This window comes from Oryx dammah, unplaced genomic scaffold (assembly GCF_014754425.2).
Source record: "Oryx dammah isolate SB20612 unplaced genomic scaffold, SCBI_Odam_1.1 HiC_scaffold_5, whole genome shotgun sequence".
NCBI lineage: Eukaryota > Metazoa > Chordata > Mammalia > Artiodactyla > Bovidae > Oryx > Oryx dammah.
The window spans coordinates 28906140-28922788 of record NW_024070189.1 but is presented as its reverse complement, the minus strand read 5'-3'; the positions used below and the strand labels follow the sequence as shown (position 1 = coordinate 28922788).

The 16649-nt window shown below is 34.9% G+C and overlaps 1 protein-coding gene across 4 annotated transcripts in view; it reads right to left on the bottom strand.

Moving 5' to 3' along the window:
* Nucleotides 1-16649, bottom strand: part of SSBP2 (single stranded DNA binding protein 2) — a 315215-nt gene that overhangs the window by 72738 nt on the left and 225828 nt on the right. For all 4 annotated transcript variants that reach the window (XM_040239441.1, XM_040239442.1, XM_040239444.1 and 1 more), the window contains one exon: nt 1756-1815. In XM_040239441.1, the coding sequence (XP_040095375.1) occupies nt 1756-1815 (60 nt within the window). The remainder of the gene's footprint in view (nt 1-1755; nt 1816-16649) is intronic.

The following is a 16649-nucleotide window of genomic DNA, read 5'->3' as shown; positions in this document are numbered from 1 at the left end:
AACAGCCTAGATTTAGAATTCCACATTTCTACCGCCAATCCACTCCTCTTTCCAAAAGTCTTTCATTTTGTCAGTTTCTTTGGATGTGGAACTTAGCTTAGTATCTTATATGCAGCAGGCATTTCAACAGTGTCAAATGGATGCAATTACAGTAATTCCAAGATATTTTCATAATTCATTTGGAATAATGGAGTCAGAAAATTCTCACATACATAGGGAAATTCACATTTCCCTAATGTAGATTCTTGCTATTTAGTGGCTAAGCCATGTCTGGCTTTGCGACCCCATGAACTACAGCACGCCAGGCTTACACATCTCTCATATCTATGGATATATCTATGTATGGGATGTCTGAAACACCATGAAAAGCAGTGAAAGATACAACTTTTTGTCCTTAAAAAGGAAATTTAAAAGACTCAGGCACCTATAAGCAGATATGACTGTCAATATACACAGGTTCACCCACATAGAAAATAAAATCCCCATATGTTGAAACGCTTGGCATCTGTGTACTTCTTTTTCCTATTTCCTGCCATGTTCCCCTGGCCCTATGTACTGAATGCAGATTCGGTCTGAAGGAGAAAACTCCTCCAGCTGCTAACGTGGGGACTTCAGCACTGTAGCAGTGGGATGATCCAGCATTGCTGCCTGCGTAAAGGTCTCCCCTGGGGATGCGGTGGGTGCTGGCATGCCCAGTTGTGTGTTAGGACACTTCAAGGACACTAATTTCAGTAAGAGGAGAGGGGAAGCAAAACTCCGTTTTTATCAAATGTGCTATCAAAGAAACACAATTTTCTAGTTTCATTTTTTTGGTCAGGAAGCAAGCAGAAATTTTTTAGAAAAGAAAAAATTTATTGTGATAACAGGCTTTACTTCAGATCTGGGTAAATGATGATAAAAACAATTGAAAGTGACAAAACAATTATCTTAAAGTAAATATTCCAAACAGTTAAGCACTTAATTTACTCTTTTATCCACACACACACACACACACACACACACACGCACGCATGCTGTCTCTAGTCTAAACTTAAAACTATAACATACCTGCAAGTAAAAACTGTGCTTTATTCTCTTTAGCAAATAAATAATTATGTAATTGGTAAACTATTTGAGGACAAAAATCTAAGAAATCTCAGAACTCTTATAGATAGTTGGACAATCTACTGTTAACTACTGATCTAACCCTCCTAGAAGAAGCTAATTATATGCTAGATACATGACTAAAATTGGGCTAAACTGATATGTGACAGCCATGATATTGTAACTGTATAATATAAAAATAAACTTAAGTATGTTCATAGAAAATTTCACTGCCATCCTTTACAGTGTAATCTGCATTTACAAACTCATACATATTTTGAAGGTTTGGATCAAAGTATATGGTAGAATCCAAGGGTCAGCAAACTTTTTCCTGTAAATATCTAGATAATAAATATTTTAGGGTTGCAGGCCACCTATGGGCTCCATCATGACTCAAATCTCCTATTGCAGTGTAAAAGAAGCCACAGACAATGCATGAATGAAAGAATGCAGCGTTCCAGTACAATTTTATTTACAAAAAGTCAACCAAACTATGGGCCAACTGTTGATGTAGATTATACATCACTAGAAGTACCATAAAATGAGATGAAGGATAATTTAGCATTTTTATAAGAAAGAAATATATGTGACATTGTCAAGATCTTTATTGACTCTTTAGAAAAAACAAAAACAACAAAACATCAAACTTCAGTAGCACACATAAAATCTTACCTGGTTAGGTATCCTCAACGGGGGCCTTGGACCTCCAGGGTATCGTGGTGACATAAAAGGCTATTGAAGTAAAACAAATAAATAAACAAAATGAAACAAATGTAAAATACAGATCTGAAAATAAACTGCTTTGAAGAATTTTAGAATTATACAAAACATAAATCAAATTTACTTCTGTGGCTAATTTCAGTAGAATAAATGCTTTTGAGAAAAATTACTGTCCTATTTTTTTTAAATATCTGGAAAAACTGCCAAATTTTTAAAAAATGTGAATTATTATTAAGATAAAGCTATATAATTGGCAAAAGGTAAGATTAAGAAATTTAGGTAACTGAATTTTAGTAACGACTTCAGGAAGAGGACTACTGACTACATCATTATACAAGGTGGATTCTGAGTATATTCTTTGGACCAAATTACCCAATTTGGTTTTTGTTTTCCTCTAATAATTTTAAAGTTGCCAAATTTATTCATCTTTTCTTTTGTTGTTCTGTTTAAAATGGTAAAGACATTTCTTTCCCAAGGGACATTTGTAGTTAGAAAACCTTCAGCTTTCTTTCATTAAGGGTGTGTTGTAATTCAAAATTGATTATAAATTTTAAAGTTGAAATTTATTTGCATATTTTGAGCCTAGCAGACTATGAGGTGTGTACATTTTTAATAAAGTTTTTATCAAAGTATAGTTAATATATAATGTGTTAGTTTCAGATGTAAAGTGATTCAATGATACACATATATATGCAAACATATATATACTTATTTAGATTATTTTTCATTATAGGCTATTATAAGATATTGAATATAGTCCCTGTGCTATACAGCAAGTCCTTGTTGTTTATGAATAGTAGTGTGTATATGTTATGAGGTGTGTACTTTTATTAACAGAAAAATGTCCTTATATTAAAATACAAGTTGATTATTTTGTTAGATGACTCAGAGGCTGCTAAGATGTGCTGACTCTGACAGTCCAAAACTATCTGAAAAATATGCTAAAAGTATCATTTTGATGATTTTTCCATGTTGAGTGGAAGAATATTTTTGACACAGATTTGAGCACAAATTAAAATTATCCAAAATTCCATTTTTATAAATATAATTGTTTGATTATAATACATAATTACATGTAATGTAAGCAAATTATCAAGGGTATTGAAGGGTTGAATATTAATTAAAATATTAAGAATGAATTCACTGAAGACTTATATAGCCAATTCTATAGTAGTTCACATAATTCTAAATTCCATTTTTATACTTTCTACAAATATTTTTAGAAATTAGACCTGCAGTTCATGGCTACACAGATTTTCTAGGGTTATTTTACAAGCAGGATCTGAAAGATAAAATTATAACAAATTTATGTGGTACAGACTTTCTCTTTTGGAGACTTGGACACATCAATAAGAACTTTAGAATTCAGCAATTTGGCTTTTTTGCTCACTGTGTTCTCATATGTTAACGTAGTCTTAGGAGATTGTTTTAAACAGAAACAATGGATTATTCAGGTAATAGGGTCAACTTCAGCTGATAAAACTTAAATGGATTTTCCAGTTTAAATATTTTTTAAATGTTTAGTTTTTACACATTTGATCAAAGTTGACTCTACCAATTCTGAAGTGCTGCTCTAAATTGGATTAACTAGTTAACTATACTGTCAACTAGAAGCTCATCTCAGTATTCACACTCCCTCTGCTACTTTCCTGATCACCTAATTTCATTTATGAAACTGTCCTGGACTCATTTAAACAATTTAATAATTAAGTGTGGTGTCACTGATTTTGGAATGGTTGGCTTTCTTTCATAACATGTTTTATGACATAGTCACTAAGCCAAAATACAATATCAATTTAGTGTTTGAGACATGGAGAAATAAAAATAGGTCACTAATAATTCCTGTCTATAATCACTTCAAAGTGGAATACAAGGTAGAAATTGTTAACGCTACTAATTCCTGGTAGACATTGAAATGCACCTTGTTTGGGACAGAGAATCTGAGATTGCATAGTCCTCTGAATGTAAAATAATGTTACAGTATTAATATAAATGGACTATTTAAAAAGAGAAGCTTTTCTCTAATCAGTGGCACTGTGAATGTGTGTTTTAACAGGACTGTTGTACTCTCCTATCTGAACATGAGGCCCCATCAAGACACTACTGAGACAGAGGGGCAGTGCATGAGGTTGTGAACCTGAAGGCCCCTCAATAAGATTGGGAGAGAGAGTTTCTAAATTTACTTCCCCTTGAATGCCATCCTCCAAGAAGTTCACTTTTTTCTTTTGGCGGGGGCGGGTGGTAAAAAACAAAATTGAAACCCACTTATAATTTTCAATCTATTGCTATACAATTAAAGCAGAAAATAACAAAAAGCTAGTTAATTTAGATAACAATGTACTACTTTTCCTTAAAATATAAATATAAAAAATGGGTAAAGGATTTTTCTTTGGGTAAAGCATTTTAATACTAAATTAGCACTGTAGCCCTTAATATTCAGATTGATTCTTAAGTTATTCAGTTAACCACTGAGGTCCTCAGCTGCTTGTTGAAGTGCAGACACAGTAACAGAACCAAGAGTTTAGTATTAGAAACAGAACTTTCTGCTATATTTGTGTTTCACTATTCAGAAGTCAATTTGCTTTCAAATATAATTCAAGATATTTATTTTATGGTAAAATGCTAATATAAGAGATTACCTACCGATAGTATGTGTGTGTGTGCTAAGTTGCTTCAGTTGTGTCTGACTCTTTGCAACCCTATGGACTGTAGCCCGCCAGGCTCCTCTGTCCATGGGATTCTCCAGGCAAGAATACTGGAGCAAGTAGCCATGCCCTCTACCAAGGGATCTTCCTGACCCAGGGACTGAACTCTCATCTCTTACATCTCCTGCTTTGGCAGGTGGGTTCTTTAACATTACCACCACCTGGGAAGCCTCTACATCTATTGACAGACCTGTCAGTACTCTCTCTGTTGATAACCTGGAAAGAACAGATTCCTCAAAGGAGCCCTTAGCTATGAGAGTGTGCTTGCTTTTTATATTTGGGGAATTCTTTTTCATAGTTGGGACATCAAAACATTTGCCTGAAGATGTCAGGAGGATGAATCAATATTTTAAATATTTTAAATGGAAAAAGTGGGCTAAACTGTTTAACCCCTGCAAAAATGGGCTAAACAGTTATAATGCATGCAGAAAAAAAAATTTGACTGGGAGTCAAAAGGAGCCTGGATTCTAGTTTTTGTATGTCCACTAATTAGCAGAGGGACCCTAAATTAAAAACCTTTTGGGGCTTTAGCTTTCTCAATCTAAAATGAGAGTTGGACTAGATGATCTCAAAAGTCTCTTGGGAAATAATAATTTTAAAAGTCCCATGATTCTGTGTTAGTTAATTCCAATATTACCCCTAAGTGTAAAGGTTAGCGTACTACAGCTATAAATATTTGAAGCGTGCAGATGGGACTGGGGTGGGATATCAGTGTATGTTCCTAAGGCACAAACTCTTTATCAAGGAGCTAGAGAAGTTTATTCCCATGCTTTCCAGAGAAAAAGAAAAACCTAGTTGAAGAAAAAAATATACTCCAACAATGATGCTCTTTGTTCAGATCAAAGGTCAATAGAGAGAATAAAAAAGCTATGCTTATTGATTAAAAGGTATACTAGAGATTTGTTCGTTTACCAAATGTTTACTTAACACCCACAAAGCCACTGTTCTCAGTGGCTGGACATATCAGTGAACAAACCCAATAAAGATCATTGCCTTCTGCTTAGGATTTTTCAAAGTTCACAGTCCTAAAATTAACAGGAGAAACAATTTTATGGAAAAACTATTTTCTATAGTCCACTAATCTGGAAGAAATAGAATGTTCTCTCCACCAAATGGCAACTATCAATGAAAACCAAAAGAAAATAACATTTCAATCTGGTGCCTTCCCTCAGAAGTCATATTACATCATTCCTACTTGATAGAACATGTAGTGCTATGAATGACTGAAATTCAAGGCTCTGCTTTTAAAAAAGCTTTCCAAATTAGGGTTTCCTAAGGTTCTTTATAATATATAAGATAAAAGTAGCACAGTTAGTACCCTGACATATGGAAAACATTTACAGGCATAAATTCTCATTTCTACATGTTTCAGCAATTTACTTAGAATGAATGGGATAAGCCAAAGTGGAAGCAATAAAAATATATATAAAGCCAGAAAAATCAATAAATTATTTGATGACTAAATGAAAGAAAAAAAACTAATAGAAATATAAACCAAGTGTCCAGCTCATTTCCTCCAAGTAGTCTTTTAGAGAAAAGATCACACCACTTAGAATCATAATTTATTTCAGAATGAATGTCATTCCATCTCAAAGTATTATTATTTTCCACTATATCAAGAATTATTCATGAAATATTAAACTTCTGCTTTCCTAAAAGAGATTTTCCTTTATGCTTTTCCATTTCTGCTAGTAGAAAGTCGTAGTCTCCCTATTATTTGATCTTCATAAGCCATTAGTGCTTTATCTCAGTTCTCTAAGATTTAGAAGGAACTGGCTCTTTCTCATCTTTCCTTCTCTGAAAACCTGGAACCCATTCCGCCCTCATGGAAATATTTTACAAATAATTTACCCATCCTGAAATTATAGGTGGTGAGAACCATTTTAAGCCCTAACTTCTTTTCATATACATATATATATAAAAGCATAAATATGATTAATAATCAACAGCAGAATATTTCTTGAGATAACTCTGTTCTCTCCTTTCTCTGCCAAGTAAATTTCTACTAACCCTCCAAAGGCTGGTTTAAGTGCCACCCCTCTTTAAGGAAGGTCCATAGACTGAGCGACTAAACTGAACTGATAGGCTCCTTTCCCTCCGTTTTCTGAGCACGTTGTTCACACTGTTCTCATAAAGGACTGAGCACACTGCAGGGGAATATGTGCCTTGATATGAAGGGAACCCACTTCAGAAAAAGAGCACAAAACCAGATCAGAGCAAGTACCTTAATGTCAAGGTAATCAATCCATGAAATAAAACCCGTATTTCTAAGAATCCTTAAAATTGATGTAGCAATGTACAAATCACCTTATTTTAAATATTTCAACATGGCTTTTGAAACTCTTGATCTTTAAGAGCAAATTGATAATAAAGAAAATTTAAAAACTACTGAAAAAGCTAAAAGCTTTTTTAAAATACCATCTTAAGCATTTTCTATATACTGCATTTTATTTTAGGAGCACAATTTAGAACAAATCAATGATGAAGATAATACTACTAAGTTCTTTAGTATAAACAAATCTAACATTTAGGACACTTTACAACTCTGAAAATTTGTAAGTCAGAGGTATGTTATACAATTTAAAATACTGAACTTTTTTGAGGATAAAACTGCAAAATTTGCTTCTATTTTTGAAAATATAGTATTTTTAAATGACAAAGAAATATACACAACTACAAAGTTTAAGAAAATATGAACGTAGGAAATAATCTAAAAAATACATAATACATACACACTTAAAAAATGACTTCACAAAACTACTCAAATGAAGTTTTATAAGTTCTGTAATTGTATGATTCTAATAAAATCTGATTTAAAGAATTTTTATTTCAATATCCTTTTTGACACATTTTACAGCAAAAAGTTTTTAGACTTAACTAGGTCAACCTCCTCATTCTATGCAAAAGCAAACCAAAGGTCAAATTTCTTAACTGCCACTTTAGTTTTCTTAGAGCTATATAACATCCTACTACAGTAATACCTTTGTATTGCAGAATAAAGGCAGGTACACAGACTACATTCTTATGACCAACTGACCATAAATGCCTGACAAGGCACTTCTTCCTAGGCCCCTCAGCAACCTTGCAACCCTTCATTTAATGCACAATTCTTTATCTTTGCTCCCATTCAACTTTGAAAAGCTGGAAGGACAATGGTATTTCAAGTAATCAAGTTAAGTTGCACATAAAGTAGTAATTAGCATGTGTTCTTGATTCAACAGATGAAATTCAACAGAAATATAAAATAAATCTAGTAAGCTCTATCCTTGAACATTTTTGGTAGAGTTTTGATAATATAGGGCTTCCCTGATAGCTCAGTTGGTAAAGAATCTGCCTGCAATTCAGGAGACCTCGGTTCGGTTCCTGGGTCAGGAAGATCCCCTGGAGAAGGGATAGGTTACCCCCTCCAGTGTTCCACCCTGGAGAATTCCATTGGTCACAAAGAGTTCGACATGACTGAACGACTTTCACTTTCTTTGATAATACATGTTATCTTCAGTTCATTTATTTATTTTTAAGTCGAATACAGGAAGAGAAGACAGGTTAGGAGAAGAGTATTATCATTATAATGAAACTGTTCATTATAATGTGATAACTTATAATGAGGTTCAGGAAAAAGGGAAGGAAGCAGTTCGCACATTATAAGAGAGAATTTGCAGAGTCACATTCAATAAATACTTGGTTGCTTCCATAGCTGGCTCATTGACTGAGTGAACAACATTGATGAAAGACTGTAAAAACCAGCGAAGGTGTAATAAAGTTTGGTTCTCTTCTATAAAATCTCATCTGGCCAATTTATGTGTCTTGTTAAAAATAATTGCAAAGGGTAAGGAACAGTATTGGCACATTATATTTGGTTGTCTAATGAGAAAATGCTTATATTTTTAGAGGGGAAAATTCAGCTTGTTTATGTAGGATAAATCATATCTTTTAGAGGACCTAATAAAAGTAGGTAAGGAACAAAGTGTTGGAGACCACAAGACCTTATCTAGTTATAATGACAATATCCACATTAACAACATATAAGATAATTTCTGATTAAGATGACTTCCCTGGTGGCTCAGACAGTAAAAGTGTCTGCCTACAATGTGGGAGACCCGGGTTCTATCCCTGGGTTGTGGAGATCCTCTGGAGAAGGAAATGGCAAACCACTCCAGTACTCTTGGCTGGAAAATCCCATGGACAGAGGAGCCTGGTGGGCTACAGCCCATGGGGTGGCAAAGAGGCAAACACTTCACTTCACTTTCTAAGATGACTGAGAAGGTCTGAAACTCTCTCCTGTTTCTGGGGTTTCAGGGTTGAAAATAGTGATTCTTAAGCAGTTTTACAGAGTGCCAGGATTTAGTAACCACTTTTTGGTATATATGGATGTCAGGTTAATCTATGTATGATTTGGAGGAAAAAAAGGTATGATGACTTACTAATTTTTTTCTCTGACGTGGAGGCCAGCTATGAGAAATGCCACCAATTTCATACAGTGGGGCATTTCAGTGGAGGTGTTTGTCTATTAGAGTGCTGCATGTACACATGAGACTCTATTCTTTTTAGACTTAAATATATTCAAAGAGCTATAAGCCTCAGGTCTTAGAAACAATGTTTTAGCTTACGTGTTTTCTTTGCATTAAGAAGAGGCTGGGCACTGTGTAGAAGTATTAAACATTCTCCTTTCTTAACATCATATTGTCTTTGGAACATAACCATTTTTAGTGCAAAAATGTGTAAGAAAAACGGTTATTTGCTAAAAAGTAATTTGCTTTCAGCAATATTTAGGCAAAAACACAAGGTACAAAGTGATAAATAGGAAAATATGGGTTATCTTCAGTAACTATATTACATAAAGATCAAATATCTACCTTACTTGGTCCTGTGCAGATGACTTGAGACAGATTAATCTTCTGGTATTTTTTATGTACTGTTTTAGGCAGACACACAGAAATAATATAAAAGTCTGTGACATAAAAATTATTCTAGAATCTTTCAACAGAAAAAAGTGTCTTGAACACAATTTTTTAAAATTGATAAATATAGAAGGTTATAATTATAGTCCTATAAAGGTAATAAAAATATGTTCATTATGAGATTTTTATCCCAAGCATAAACACTGTCTTAAAATTTAAACAAAAAAAAAAAAAATTTAAACATTACCTTTTTTATTCATTCTGTGTCCATTTTTTTAGTTTAGTTCAGTTCTCTTTATATGATTCTCCTGTATAGATTTCTATTCTCTATTTTGCTATTTGATATTTCACTGAGAAGTAAATATTTTTCCTTAATTGTGATGAGTTGAAAGCATATGCTATTAATAATAAATAATATTGAGAATATTATTTTGGAAAAAAGCATCAGTGTTGTGACTTGTACATTTGTTTCTGCCATTGCACATATAGTGAAACTGTTCCCATTTTTATAATTCCATGAGATGCTTCATGATTTTTCTGGGAAAAGTAATGAAGCATAAATTATACATCAACTGAATTTCTTCAAAGTTACTTTACAATTCATATATCTTAATTTGTTCAGTTCCTTTTCTGTTTTTCATGAAAATCTCCATCAGACATTACTGACACCCCAGTGGATAAGACACTCTTGATTAACACATCTTAATTCCAACTAGTATTAAACTAATTTAGCTCACAAAATGACATGCTTATGCTGGCATATTCTGCTAATAAGCATAAATATGTAGTTTATTTTCCATACATCTTAGATATTCTGTCATCAACAACACTTAACGCACATAAAATAACTGTAAAGTAAGATGTTTTTTGGGCAAGACTAATCCAATTCAGCACAGAGTTATTAGCAGGTTGATTCTTTGGATATAGATTTAGTCTAAGCATCCAAATTGCTCACTTCTATTATGGGCCTTTTCAAAAAGATGAGACAATTTCTCAAGCTTTCATTACCATATATTAGATACTGGTTTTGGGCAATGGACTTGTCGATTATGAATGACCAAGCTTCCTCCAAGCTGCCTTCTGGTCTAATCAACTAACAGAAGTTTGAATACAATCTGTAAAAACATTAATAAACTGTTTTAGATCAATTTATATTCATAAATACACAAAGACACTTTTTTTGGTGTCTGTGGGACAAGTAGCTAGAGTCCTATATAAGCTGAACTTAGCTCTGTGCTGCCTCCTATCACTGACTCAAGTCACAAGGACAGATTAACCCACATTATATAGTTTAAAAAAAATCACCATGGGTATGAAAATAAATAAGATTTATAATTCAGGCTAAAGCATTAGGCTGACTCAAAAAAGATGCCAAAACAATAAATTTTCAAAATTACTCTTAATTTTTCATTGAAGGATGCAGAAGTATTTCCCTCTTCCCTAGCATTTTCCCTATTTTATATTCATGCTTCCATCTAAAGTTCCAGATGACAGTGTTGGAGATAGACACTTTAATTTACCTAAACATACCATTAGGTTTAAAAAAAAAAGTTACGTTGTTCTTATCCTTCTGATATCTTGATATGCTAGGGAAGTTTCTACTGATTAAGCAGCAGTCTTTTTGAATTCACAAGCAGTGATAACATTTGCTATAGAAACCTGCCTATGGGCTAGGTGTCTGATATAAGTGAGAGAGAGAGACACACACACACACACATGTGCTTTCCTTAGAAATGAAATGTTATGCTTCATATTTGCTTGGTTACTTACCTGCAAACATGAAGTCTATTTAAAATTACTTATGTCCAAACTAGATAGAATACTCTTTTCTACTGAACAGATTTTTACAGAAATTATTAATGCTCAAAAATGTCTGTTTTGAAACTAGAGCTTACTAATTAGACTAATGCCAAACATTATGAAAATAAGCAAGATGGGAGAATTCAAATTGAACCAAGTGAAGTGACCTCTTCATCTTCAGTTTAACGGATGCATTTTGAACCACGAGTCTTAAACAGATACAGAATACATGTACAGAATAAAATTGAGAAGACAAATTTGAATGGAGAAAATATTACTAATCTCAAAGTTATTTGTAATGTCAGATTATTTATAGAATATAGAAATGACAGAGAACCGGCAGTAGTCACAGTTGAAGGTATCTTTAGTAAGTAATTGTTTTACTTTCTTGATAAGCATCCTTCTGTGTACAAAGAATATCCGATTACTCTATTCCCTAGCACTGTGTCTTTAAACTCAAGATTATACCTGATAGTTGGGTATAATAGATAGTACCTGGCAACAGCCAATACTCTGCCCACAGGTGCCAGCAGAGCTGTTTCTTTGTCCCTCGGCAGGGATGGACAGTTTATCACAGCCAACACTCATTCGCAGCAGCATTTCTTTGACCTCCCCCAATTCCCCCTCCAGTTACCGCTTCATCTCTTACTTTCCCTTTAGAGCAAAACTCTTTGAAAGAGTTTGACACACTCGTTGCCTCCAATTTCTCTCTTCCTGCCACATACTGAATCCACTTTTATGCGACTGTCACCCCCATCACTCCATTGAAACTGGCCTTATCATGGTCTCCAGTGACCACCTCATTAGGTCCAACCGTCAGGTGTGAGTCCTCAACTAATTTGAACCATCGGAAGCATTTGACACAGCTGATCATTCCTTGTTTCCTTGAAACATTTTTCTTCTTGGCTTCCAGGCTCCCACAGTGCCTGGTTTTCTTCCTAACTCATGTGCGCCTCCTCCCCATTTTTCTTCCTGGTTACTCATCTTCTTGCCTCCTTCATATCAGAGCCTTGGGATGCTTCTCTCTCTACTCATTACCCTGGTGATGTTATCCAGGTTCACAGCTTTCAATATTATCCATATGCTAATAACTCCCAAATGTCTCAAGCCCAAGCCTCAGGCATAAAACTCCAGATCTGATACCTTTGCTCTCTACTTGACATCTCTTGAATATCTAATAGTCACCTTAATCTTAACAAGTTCAAACTTAAGCTTCCGATATTCCTCTCATACTTCCTCTTGCAGTTTTACTTACATGAGTAAATGTCAGCTCTGTTCTTCCAGCTGAACAGGTCAAGAACCTTGCAGTCACCCTTCATTTGTCTTTTCCTCTCACAACACATATCCAGACCGTCGCCAAGATCTGTTGGCTCTAACTCCAAAATATGTCTAAAATCCAATCACTTCTCACCATGGTTACCACCTTTGAGCCATAATAACCTCTTGTTAAAATTTTGTAGTGATATCCAAACTGGCCTCTCTGCTTCCACCATTCCCTCCAAAAGACAAATCTCAGCATAGCAGCCAAGAAGACCCTGCTAAAACCCTCCACTCAGCAAAACCCCAAATGACCTACAAAGTTCTGCTTGATGTGGCTTTCTACTGCCTACGATTTTGTGTATCTGTCTTCCCCACTGACACTCCACTATAGTTACTCAGGCATTTTAGCTGTCCCTGGATAAAGCCAGTCATGTGCTGAACTCAGGGACTTTACACTGGCTGCTCCCTAAGTCTACAACACTTCCTTCAGACACCAGATTCTTGTTCCCTGACTTCCTTCAGGTCTTCACTCAAATAGCATCTTCTTGTTGAGACCTTCTGTGGCCAATCCATCCAGAATTTCCTCTACATTGTCAGTTCTTTTCTGATTCATTTTTCTCTCTAGTCTTTATCTCAATCTAACATGTCTTATATTTTTAAATATTTATCTTGTTTACTGACTGTCTCCCATAGTGGACTCTAAGTTGAGTGTGAGCAAGGGTTTCTATTTAGCTTATTTATTACTGCAGTAATTCTAGCATGGGTAAGGAGGGGGCAGTCAATATTTGATGCTGAATGTCATCAGCTATCTTACCCAGTTGTTCTCAATTTTAGCTTGTAAGACTCACTAATTAAAAAAAAAAAAAAAGAAGAAGAAGAACAAAAACCAAAGGGTTTCCAGCACCATGGCCCCACCACCAAGAATTCTGATATACTAGGAGGCAGGTGACCCCCAGGACTCTTTGCCAGTGTTACACAGAACATGCTTGGAGAAACACTGCTCTTAGTCTTAACCCTTTAGATTTCTTACAGACTGTCATGATCATATTCATAAAGAACTGGAATGGGCCAATTATAGCTCACAGGCTAAATGTGGTCCACGGCTTGTTTTTCTAAGTAAGGTTTGATTGCAGCTGCTGCTGTTCAGTCACTAGGTGACGGACGGCTCTGCTACCACACGGGCTGCAGCGCACCAGGCTTTCCTGTCCTTCACTGTAGCCGCGCTCTTCAGCCTACACAGTGTCTATGACTGCCTTTACACCACAGCAGAGTTGAGCAGTGTCACTTCAGAGCCTGCAAATCCTTAAATGTTTACCACTGGGCATTTTATAGAAAACGTTCGTTGACTTCTGATATAGACAGAAGACACATTATTTCAGAACAAAATCTAGTGATAAGTTATTTTAGCTTTTTTAGGGTGATTTTTTTTTTTTTTTTTTTGCCACACAACGCATCATGTTAGTTCCCCATCTGGAATGGAATCCGTGCCCCCTACAGTGGGAGCATGGAGTCTTAACCACTGGACTGCCAGGGAAGTCCGATATGCTGTTTTTTCAAAAAGCTGAAGGTATTCTAATGTATACTTAGGCCAAGTCTATCCCACCTATATAGGGAACTTGAAATATATTTAATATTTGATTTATATTTGATGGGCTTCCCTTGTGGCTCAGCTGGTAAAGAACCCACCTACAATGTGGGAGACCTGGGTTCAATCCCTGGGCTGGGATGATCCCCTGAGAAGGGAAAGGCTACCCACTCTAGTATTCTGGCCTAGAGAATTCCATGGGGTTGCAAAGAGTTGGACATGACTGAGCGACTTTCACTTTATATTTAATAATTCATTTCTTGATCTTTAATTCCCCAAGGAATGGTGACCATTTTTGTTTTTGTTTCTATAACAAACATTAAACAAAACACTAAGATTCTGTTATAAATTGTCTTTGGATATTTGCTATACATTTTTTGTTTCCCAGGGACCTATAATAAAAATGGACGTATTCTGGGAAGAATTTTCAGTAGTAAGACATTGGTCTAGGATAGCCAGGTTAACTTTTTCATAAATAACTCATTTTGGCAAATAAACAAAAAAGTAAGCTTTCTAACAAAGTATTTCATTCTGTTCTAACTGAAAAACCCAAGTAAAGACTCTAAACCGCTGGTACTCCCCTCTTTGCTTGTTGTCCATCTAGTCAAAATGTAGGGTCTTTAGTTTGAAACTAATTTTTTTTTTTTTAAACTTAAGTTACTCATGCTGAGAAGTTTTAATTTGTTCTAAGAGTTGAGGCCGGAAAGACTACTACTACAACTGTAGGAAAGCATTATCAAAGCCAGCAGCTGTCAGGCACCTTTATTTTTTTTAGGCTGCTTTTATCTTTATAGTAGAGAAAGATTTGTTCTGTTCTTGGTATTTAGAATCCTTGTTCTTTAAAGATTCAAAATTACATTTCTAAGAAAATGAAACTTCAGCTTTATTTCTTGAACTTTGGTAAATAACCTTCTCCACCTCTACTCTCCATATCCTGGTGTATTTAATTCTGAGAAATACTATACTTAATGACTGAATTTTAGACTATATATTAAATACACTGATAATGTTTAAAAAAGTTATAGTTCAGTAAGTCAATTCAACTTGCGATATTCAGTAATCATTCAAATTAAGAAATGATACACTTCCTAATCTTTTGGTTTGTTACCTGAGGTCAAAGATGATATCTACAACTTCTGGAGAGAAGGAAAAAAGAGTTTCTCTTGGTTTAGAGTATTTCCTAAGACTAACTTCTGAAACAGACATAATCAGAAGGGATAAGAAGAAAGGGAAACCATTGGGAGAGAAGACAATTGAAAGCTTAATAATAGAAGGGAACTATTTAAGTATATGTGGAAGTAAGGCATAGACACTAACTATATATTAAATAATAGGGTAAAACAAGTCCTCTGGTAATAAAACAGTTGTATTGTGAAAGTCTGAATATGAGGAGCAGAGCAGAGGAGTATGCTTAGTTATCAAGGTTCCCTGATAGCTCAGTTGGTAAAGAATCCGCCTGCAATGCAGGAGACCCTGGTTTGATTCCTGGGTCGGGAAGATCCTCTGGAGAAGGGATAGGCTACCCACTCCAGTATTCTTGGGCTTCCCTGTGGCTCAGCTGGTAAAGAATCCACCTGCAATGAGGGAGACCTGGGTTTGATCCCTGGGCTGGGAAGATTCCCTGGAGAAGGAAAAGGTTACCCACTCCAGCATTCTGGCGTGGAGAATTCCAGGGACTATATAGTCCACAAGGTTGCAAAAAGTTGGACACAACTGAGCAACTTTCACTTGCTATGTCCAGAAATAAGTCAAATAAATATATACCTCCAGAAACATTTAATGTTGTAAAAATATTTCTTCCTGTTTGTCCTTTTCAGTTGCAGTGTTAGATTAACTATTTTTCTCCTTTTTGACTCTTTTTCCTTTAAAATATTAAGAAATCATTATTACCCTGAGTTTTGTTTTTGTCTTTGGTGCTTTATAAATGTCATTTATACTGAGCTTTTTCTAGCCAATAACAGTACCATGGAGAAAAGGGGAGATTTACTTCTATTTGTTTGTACTTCTTATTACGTTATTACTATGTCAAAGCATTCGGTCAGCTTGCGACTGTGCAGTCTTGATAAAAATAGAACCTTTGGAAAATATACCCAAACAAGTAGAGGCACTGGCAAACCACCACTAGATGGCAAAGCCGCTTTACCATTGCTGACACTCTGCCTGTAAACAGACTGTGACTTACAAACGTGCTGCAACACATTTTCTACCATATCAGAGTTTTGATCAATTTGGATTTTAAAATATGGATGGCCACCACAGTCTGAAACTAAATTACTTGGTATACTTTATCTTCAACAAGTATATATATTATCTTATTCATGTCAAACAAAGCCTTACATTTATAATCCATCATCAATATATTATTAATTTTCAACAGTTTTCAGTAAAGATTACAGATCCAGTGACTAAGAAAATAGCAAATGGATCAAGATAAAAATCAAAACACAATATGGTATATGGTAAAAATGAACAAAAGGTGACACAGAATTCAGAATTAGATATTTACAAGTATATCCCACATTAGTTGTACACTCAAAGATACCTACATTAAACCTATTAAAAGGTTACATTGTGTTTTCATATGAAAGTTATAGATGT